Source organism: Embiotoca jacksoni, unplaced genomic scaffold (assembly GCF_022577435.1).
Source record: "Embiotoca jacksoni isolate LCO1_2020_lvr unplaced genomic scaffold, fEmbJac1.0.p SCAF_18, whole genome shotgun sequence".
NCBI lineage: Eukaryota > Metazoa > Chordata > Actinopteri > Embiotocidae > Embiotoca > Embiotoca jacksoni.
In genome coordinates, this window is record NW_027185318.1 from 10,944,901 (window position 1) to 10,953,804 (window position 8,904).

Here is an 8,904-nt window from a genome sequence, read left to right on the forward strand (position 1 = left end):
GATGGTTTGAAAACAGCTTGCAGTGGGAATAACTAAAACAAAAGACACATTTTTATGAACACAATAAAAACAACAATGATGTATTGTTTGCTGTTTATTTTTTGTTTGTTTGTTGTGATGGGAAAGTTTTGCTGTCAAAATCTACAGTTTCAAAAGGCAGGCAGAGGATTAGGCTATTTAACCTTTTAAAAACTTGCACAGGTATTCGATGAGTTGCAGTTATTGCATCTACTTTACTCGTACAATACCAAACTCAAATCTCAATGTCTAAATGCAGTCGGATTTGATCAAGTTAAAGGAAACTATCACCATGGCTCTAAAATCTAAAGGCTGTTTACAGTTTTTCACAATCGCTAAGACACATTTCCTGAAACATCCCATCCTTTTCTCAAAACTGTAAGCACAAAACCCAATTTTCAAACTACATTCACAAAAGCTTTGGATCTTCTTGCAAAACCAAACTTTTGCCTGAGTAACAAAAATCTACTTGTAGCACTGTACAAACACTGATGGACTTTCCCCCAGTCTCCTTTATATTGGCAAAATGATGTCCTGAAACATCTGTGTATACAGTAGTACTGTGAACTTTCAACACTGTAACAGAAGAAATGTTTACATGTTCTCTTCTCTGAATCTCTGGGTTATGGTAGAGAATTTGCTGATGTCAGGTTTTATTCTTTGTCCTTATTCCCTAATTGTCTTTACATGGGTGTTACTAGAGGCTCAGCCTTAAGTCAAACAAACTGAACGGTGTCTCCGCCTTGTGGCAGCATGGTGCTACTGCATTCATTCAGTGGTCTTTTTTTTTTTGTATTTGTGCAACACACACAACTGTAACGACTACAACATCTTAAAGTAGTCTGAAAAATGTTTTATATTTCAATGAATGACAGAGTTTAATCTTTAAACGACGGGATTTCCAGTCGTCGGCGTTCACATGTTTGGTTTCTATCAGACTTCAAGTAGGAGGAGCTTTTATCGTCCTTAAACGTCCAATGAGCTGCGAGTTATTTGATCGTTGACCAATCGTATGCGGGAGCTTTTCGACGACAGCCAATCAGCGTATTTTCCGATTGATCGTTTTCAGGAAGTAGGCAGAAGTTGGCAATCTTTCCTTCTCGCTTTCCGAAGCACCACTGACAAAGCGAGCCAGTTAGCTTCACTTTCACACCACCGCTGACTGACCTCGGCTCCCAAGATGGCTGGTGTCCGAGCCCTCGGTGTTCTTTCCAGACTGACAGCACGGAGATATGCTCTCCTCGCGGGTATAAAGCCGCTCGTTCACAACGTTTGATATTAAAACTGAAGGAAAACCTGGCGCGAAGAAACGAATACTCCTGTGTCCTGTGTGGACGATTAGCTTTGTCAGAGCAGCTGTTAGCTCCCGAGTAATGTTCTGCAGAAAGCGTGTGTCGGTTTGTTTGCTCAGCGAAGATATACATCAGTGAAACTTGAACTAGAATCCCTCCTGTGAGTGCAACTTTTTTTTTAAAATATATATATTGGCGAGAAAACTTGGAGTTTAAACACCGTACTTGTGCTAGCTAGCTTGCGGCTACGGAATCACAGAAGTCAAAAGGGGGGCTCGGCTTTGACATTAAAGTTTGAAATACGACTGTTTGCTGCCGCTTTTTTTTTTTTTTTTGAACTCAAAGACGTCCCCAGTTGGGACACTTTAGACGATTTTGTGACAGTTTATTCATTCGGCCATTGTGCTGCCCGCTGTTTCTGTCTCACTGCTGGGCGGAGGATGTAGGTGAAAGGTCGTTTTCCACTTGATTGCACAGCACGGCCGAGGTCATCCCAATCTTCACATGACCGCCTCGTATTCATATCGTATGTCTGTTCTGCGAGGACATTTGTTTTAGGTGCTGCAACTTTTAGGGCCTGTTATGATGTTGTTGTTGTTGTTGTTAAGAATAAAGCAGCCGGGCAACATGCTTGGATGACTTCTAATTCATCGGATATGACTTTTAACATCGTGTCTTTCTTTCATCTTCCCTCTCACAGGCAGCACTTACCGCACCTTCTCGGTAGCTCCGGCCGTGATGGGTAACTTCAAAAATTCACCGCATATTTATGCAGAATATGTGATCAATACAGGTCGTAACTGTCTGCTGACGTAATTACGCTTTCTTATCTCTCTATTTTTTTTTTTTTTTTTTTTTTTTTTAGCTCGAACACATGTGAACTATGAAGTTAAGGGCGATGTTGCTGTTATACGGATCAACGACCCAGCCTCCAAGGTGGGCGCCTGTTAACATGAATGCAGAGGGTTTTTAGACTTGTGAGTGAAATGCGAGCCGGCTGTAATAGTCACGTCTCCTTTCCAGGTGAACACGCTGTCAATCCAAATGCAAAACGAGATGTCGGAAGTCATGAGTGAAGTGTGGGCCGACGATGCCGTCCACAGTGCTGTCCTCATCTCCTCAAAGCCTGGATGCTTCATTGCGGGAGCTGATATTAAGTAAGGAACCTCCTTATATCCCCAGAATTAAAACGTTGTCGCCGAAGCAACACAAACTAGGATTGTCAATGCAATCAAGCGTTAAGCTTGATTGTCAAGCGTTAAAGGGATAGTTTGGATTATTTGAACAGGGGTTGTTTGAGGTACATATACATAGTCAGTGCAGTAGATGAAGGGTGAACATCCCCAGTTTAGAGAAGCCGGCAGCTGCAGGTTCACAGAAGCTAAGCAAAGTACTGCTGTGTATTTTTGGTCACCTAAAAAAAAAATCCGTGTCAGTTTGTGCATGTGCTATATTTAGGATATTTTCACCTCTTTACTTTGCTTTCGGACAAACCTTTGCAGCAGGAGGTCTTTATGTCCATCTATGCTCTCTTTAAAGCCTTTTACAAACTCCTTTGACAAAAACAGTCATTTTACCTCGCAGACAACAGGAATTTCTGGTCGACTGCAGCCTCAATCGTTTAGTGTGTTTGCTTCTCCGTTACGGCACAGCTGCCTGCTTCTCCAAACAGGGTTCATGTCAACCCCCAACTTCTGGAGGAAATCCACCGACTTTGGAAAACTTACCTCCATACAACCCGACTTCAAACAATCCGAACGATTAAGATGTTCCATTGCATTTAATGGCTTTTCATAACGCTCTACGTCTGATGCAGTATGATCCAGGCCTGCAACAATGCAGAAGAGGTCACAGCACTTTCTCAGGAAGGACAGAAGATGTTTGCGAAAATTGAAAAGTCTCCAAAGCCGATTGTCGCCGCCATCAATGGCTCTTGTTTAGGAGGCGGCTTGGAGGTAAATCAAAAGTTCTTTCAGCAGCCAACTATATGATTGACGATATTGTGATCTCTAATGAGCTGTTTTTGTATTTCAGTTTGCAATTGCCTGCCAGTACAGAGTTGCAACAAAATCCAAGAAAACAGTTCTGGGTACTCCTGAAGTGATGCTGGGTCTTCTACCTGGAGCTGGTGGTACGCAGAGACTCCCCAAGATGGTTTGTACTGGAATTATATCCCCTTGATTTTCCCTGGTTTGCCTCCGTTTGATTTAATTGATTCTTAATTGGCTACAAAAATGAAACCGCAGCATGTGACGGCATCCTCTAATAGTTAGAACACACCGCAGTATTTGGCAGCAGGATGAGGTTGTAATGGAAAATAAGCTGGTAAATGCTCAAAATTGGTTTAAGATGTTTACGTGCAGCTTTGCGACCCGGCAAACCAACAGACAGATTGACTGACCGTCATGTCTAGTTTTCAACAACCACAACCTTCGAAGCACCAGATTATGACTAACTACATTGGTAACCTCTAAAAAGAAATGGGCATTTGTGCATCCGTTTTATTGACTAATATACAGAAAAATGCACTTTAAGTAATGAAAATTAACCGCTTATATTTCCTGCAGCTTGGTCTACCCAGTGCCTTCGACATGATGCTAACCGGAAGAAATATCAGAGCAGATAAAGCCAAGAAGATGGGTCTCGTCGACCGGCTCGTAGACCCTCTAGGTAAACAAAAAAGTTATCTTCAGTCACGCACAATGGAAAAACATTGAACTGCTTCAAAATGGGTAGTTTAAAGTGTCGCCACATGTAGAAGCTGTAATCTGTGCACTTCAATCGCTGTATGATATTTTTTCCGCTCGTGTTACAGGACCCGGGCTAAAGAGTCCAGAGGAGAGAACAATAGACTACCTTGAGGAAATTGCCATCGAATGTGCCAGAGGGATCGCCAATAAGAAGATTTCTCTTCACAAAGACAAAAATACCATGCAGAGTGAGTTTCTATTGCATTTATTCAGCGCGCGTGTGATTCTATAGTCTCTTGAGTTTGTTTCATCCTGAGGACAAAAATTAATGTTCTTTCTCTTTAGAAATTCAAGACTACATTATGGGCTTCGAGCTCGTACGGAATCAAATTTACAAAACGGTCCAAGGTAAAGTTATGAAGATGAGTAAAGGACTTTATCCAGCGCCTCTGAAAATCATCGATGTAAGTAAAAGCTCCTTTTGAATCAAAAACCTTCAACAAGTGTATTCAAAAAAATATAATTAATGTAGAGAGCCAAAGTCATAAAATCACGTTGAGGCGAGCCAATGGAACAAAACCAGGAAGTTCTAGTTTGACTTCAGCTCTCTGTCGGTAGAAACTTTTAAGATGTGAGTCAATTGTAGTAAAAGACTATTTAATTGACAAAAATGTAAGGACTACGTCATTCATCGGTTAATATAAAGTAAAATAGCAAATGTTCGCTGGCCACAGTATGCCAAATGTAAATAGTTGGTTTGGGGAATCTTTTGCAGAGTGCAGACTAATATCTTTATTATTGCTTTCTTCTGTCAGTGTGTGAAGACGGGAGTTGAACAAGGGCCTACTGCTGGATACCTGGCTGAGTCTCAGGTGAGGCTTGTTGGCCTATAATCACTGGTTCGTTTAAAAATAATTCCACCAGTGACTCGTGGTTGTGAGCAATGTCCACGTTTGTTACAGAATTTTGGTCACCTGGCAAAAACCTCCGAATCGGCAGCCCTGATTGGTCTGTACCAAGGTCAGGTTGCCTGCAAGAAGAATCGCTTTGGAACACCCACAAGAGACGTGAAGTGAGTGCGTGTAGGACTTTCACGTGCGGCGCTTTTGCACGATGTTGGAAAAACTAGCGCGTCCGTCTCTGCGGCCCTTTCGCTCAAAGCTTCCTGTTCGTATGAAGGTTCGCTCAGCCGCTCTAATGCGCCGACCAATCGGCGGCCGGTGGCTGAGTGTGATGACGTTTAAGCCATGCTTTGGTTTCTAGACAACGGTGAGGCTGGTAGAGGAAGATGAAGCGATACAAACAGTTGTAGCAACGCCAGGTTATTGTCCGCACCCGTTATTTACCGACGTGGCCTCCGTTGACGTAAAGGGAGGGTCTCTTGATTGTTTACAGTTTAGTGACGTTCAGCACATAACATCATGTCATATGGCGGACAAGCTGATTGGTTAAAGGCCGTTCCAATAATTTCATCAGTAACTCGGGGTCTGCGCCCGTTCCCACATGTTCAACCTGTATTTTAGATTTGACATTGTCATTGTTAAATCCTTCTGATGACAAAACAACGTCTGATACTGTTGTTGACACCTGGACACTGGAGTCAACCTGGAGATTACCAAGACTCTTTGCTTTGGTCTAAATAAAGTATATTAGAGGATGGAGCTTCACATCATCTCCTGTTTTCTTTCGCATTTTTAGTGTTGGATAATCTTTCTGTCTCCGTTGTCAACGACTAGGACTCTTGCCATCTTGGGAGCAGGTCTGATGGGCGCAGGTGTCGCCCAGGTGACTGTGGACAAAGGCGTGCACACAATCCTGAAGGACACCACTCTGGCTGGACTGGGCAGAGGAGAGCAGCAGGTCTACAAAGGGTGGGTGGACTTTTAATATCGGGCATTTAAATAGCAGTTGTTTTGTTTTACAGCAGGTTAAACTACGATTAATCTTTCCAAACGCTTGTAAAATATGCTGTTTGAAAGTAGCTGTAAATTTGTGCTGCCATGTCGGTGAATCGTTTTAATTTTTATTTTGAACAAGGCTCAACGACAAGACCAAAAAGAAGAACATCACGTCGTTTCAGAGAGACTCCATTCTGTCAGGTTTGTCGGGCCAGGTGGATTACAGGGGCTTCGAGAAGGCCGACATGGTTATCGAAGCCGTGTTTGAAGACATAAACATCAAGCATGCGGTTCTGAAAGAAGTGGAGGCTGTAAGTAGGACTGAAATATATATATGTATTTTTTTTAATGGAGAAATTGCACTCGTTTTGTTGTAAATATCAGTCCGTGGTATTTACAACTGCGGCAAAACATTGTCGTGAGGAAGTTACGGTGTGACTTTGAGCTGCCATCTTCCGACCATTTGTCTGCAGGTGGTCTCCCCTCACTGCATATTTGCCAGCAACACATCTGCTCTGCCCATCAAGGACATTGCTGCTGCCAGCAAGAGGCCAGACAAGGTTTGTACTTGCGAACATTGCCGTATAAAAGTACACATTTCTGCTTAATTCAAAGCAACAATGCTGAATATTTGTCCCTGCATCCTCAGGTGATTGGAATGCACTACTTCTCTCCGGTGGACAAGATGCAGCTGCTCGAGATTATAACCACTGATCAGACGTCAAAGGACACGACGGCCTCGGCTGTGGCAGTCGGCCTGAAGCAAGGCAAACTCATCATAGTCGTTGGGGTGCGTTTCATTTCTTTCTTTGAGTTGGTATTGGTTAATAAATATGAGGTGAATCTGCAGCAGCCTCAATAACACACAAAATGATGCACTGTAATATCATTTTTACTCCATTTTTTTTTTTTGCAGGATGGACCCGGATTTTATACGACAAGGTGTCTGGCTCCCATGTTGGCTGAAGCAGTACGACTACTTCAGGTTTGTCGTATTTCTGCAAAAAAAAAATTAAAAAAAAAATCCAGCATTGTTGTAGTAAGACCCGTATTTATTTTAAATACTGTCTCATGTAGGAGAGAGAGAGAGAGAGAGAGAGGAAGATTTAAGAGGGATTGCGATGGCGTTTATGATTTCAGGATAGATGTTACTAATTTATCCTTGTACACACACAGGAAGCGGTTGACCCCAAGAAGCTGGATGCACTCACCACAGGCTTTGGGTTCCCTGTGGGCTTGGCCACGCTGGCTGATGAAGTCGGTATCGACGTAGCGGCCCACGTGGCCGAGGATCTCGGCAAAGCTTTCGGCTCCCGCTTCGGTGGCGGGAACGTGGAGGTTCTGAAGACCATGGTGGACCTGGGATTTAAGGGTAGGGGCCGGTGCCCAGTTTTAATAAAACGACATACTTATTTGACGATCGCATATTAAGATGTCTTGCTTTTTGTTTGCGAAGGCCGCAAATCAGGAAAGGGATGCTACGTCTACCAGCCAGGAACAAAAGTCAAAGAGGTCAACCCCGATATCGGAGACATCCTTGAGAAATTTAAGATGACAGCAAATCCCGCTGTGTAAGTCGACACCCGACGATTAACGGAGCAGCAGTTAAAGTGACACGTATACCAAACACCAGCAACCCGCTGGTGTAAATACCAATTTCTCATTTGTGAATCTTTTCACAGTTCATCGGACTCCGACGTGCAGTACCGGCTCGTTTCTCGATTCGTCAACGAGGCCGTGTTGTGTTTGCAAGAGGGAATTCTGAACAACCCTCTGGAAGGAGACATCGGGGCTGTGTTTGGGCTGGGATTCCCCCCCTTCCTCGGAGGTCAGAGTTCAGCTTGCAACATGGTCATCTGATCTGCTTGTGCTCAGTGCTTGTTTCCTCTATCAATAGAAAGAGTATAATCTTGTCTAAGTGTCTCCCTCTGTTCTTTTTTATTTTAACAGAGAACAAAATATTTGAAAACTGTTCAGCTAATGTCATCTATAGGTCTGTTAAACCGGTGTTTGCGGAATAGTTTTCTTTTGCTAACATCTCTTGACATAATATCTTTCCGTTTCCAGGTCCTTTCCGTTTCGTGGACAGCTTCGGCGCTGACAACCTGGTGGAGAAGATGAGGCGGTTCGAAGCCGTCTACGGGAATCAGTTCACTCCATGCCAACTCCTGCTGGATCACGCAAAAGATTCCAGCAAGAAATTTCACAAGTGACCGACTCACCATGTGTGCCAGTAGAACATTATTATCATCAAACTGCAGTCTGCCACTATAATGTGCCTAACATTTATCTCGTGTGGGGGCAAAGATTGAACGTACACTTTATTGACAGTTTGTTGGGCGCACCTAGCTTAAAATGATGCCGTCTGTAATAAATCATACTATCTGTTGACACTATTTTAGAGGTGTTAGTTCGACTGTATGATGATTTTGCAAAAGCGTGAAATTAAAGAAAATCAAATTGCATTAGTTTCAGCTAGGTGTACCTAATAAACTGCCAACTGAGAGATTAACATCAGCAAAAATGGATAGGGGTTTTTTTCTACTTAAAAACGATTGATTGGATGTATAGACTGAGGGGCATATGGAGGCTAATTATTTACACAGTGCATATGTAAAGATGGCGTAGATGCAAAAGAATTAAACTTCCATCTGGCAAAATTAATTCTTAATAATTTAAGAATGTATACAAATAGGTTTCAACGAGTGTCTTTCTTTTTCTTTTCTTTTTTGTACATTGAGGACTTTCCCGGTTGGTTTGGTCAATGATGTAAATGTGAAGCTTGAATAAAAATTTTATTATTGAATCAAACCTGTTTTTTCTTTTCATAGAGAGGTGCGTTCACGTGCTGATCGGGGTGTGTGTGTGTGTGTGTGTGTGTGTTTGTGGGAGGGGGAGGGGGGGTGTAATTTATCATGTTTACAGAATTGGACCACATCCGTATACCGCGAGGAGGTTTGCTCCAATCTAATTCGTTGCGCAGGTCACATGTTTGATTTCCATTGT

General features: G+C 42.8%; 1 protein-coding gene across 2 annotated transcripts; it reads left to right on the plus strand.

Moving 5' to 3' along the window:
- Positions 1-1,134: 1,134 nt before the first annotated feature.
- hadhab (hydroxyacyl-CoA dehydrogenase trifunctional multienzyme complex subunit alpha b) lies at positions 1,135-8,709 on the plus strand. 2 transcript variants are annotated; one of them, XM_069152735.1, is made up of 20 exons: positions 1,135-1,265; positions 2,011-2,052; positions 2,176-2,246; positions 2,334-2,467; positions 3,127-3,265; positions 3,345-3,464; positions 3,878-3,980; positions 4,126-4,248; positions 4,346-4,464; positions 4,816-4,872; positions 4,963-5,072; positions 5,737-5,871; positions 6,038-6,209; positions 6,372-6,458; positions 6,548-6,688; positions 6,815-6,883; positions 7,075-7,270; positions 7,355-7,469; positions 7,581-7,726; positions 7,966-8,709. In XM_069152735.1, the coding sequence occupies exons 1-20, from the start codon at positions 1,199-1,201 to the stop codon at positions 8,109-8,111; spliced, it is 2,292 nt and encodes a 763-aa protein (XP_069008836.1). In that variant the 5' UTR covers positions 1,135-1,198; the 3' UTR covers positions 8,112-8,709. The 2 variants fall into 2 exon arrangements, with proteins under 2 accessions (XP_069008836.1, XP_069008837.1); XM_069152736.1 differs by lacking the exon at positions 1,135-1,265 and adding an exon at positions 1,345-1,470.
- The last annotated feature ends 195 nt before the right edge of the window (positions 8,710-8,904 follow it).

Bases quoted from the DNA above. Each gene is read 5' to 3' on its own strand.
- hadhab (XM_069152735.1), top strand. From the start codon at position 1,199: ATGGCTGGTGTCCGAGCCCTCGGTGTTCTTTCCAGACTGACAGCACGG. The intron at 5,073-5,736 runs GTGAGTGCGTGT...GTCAACGACTAG, and splicing joins ACACCCACAAGAGACGTGAA to GACTCTTGCCATCTTGGGAG. The intron at 7,470-7,580 runs GTAAGTCGACAC...ATCTTTTCACAG, and splicing joins ATGACAGCAAATCCCGCTGT to TTCATCGGACTCCGACGTGC.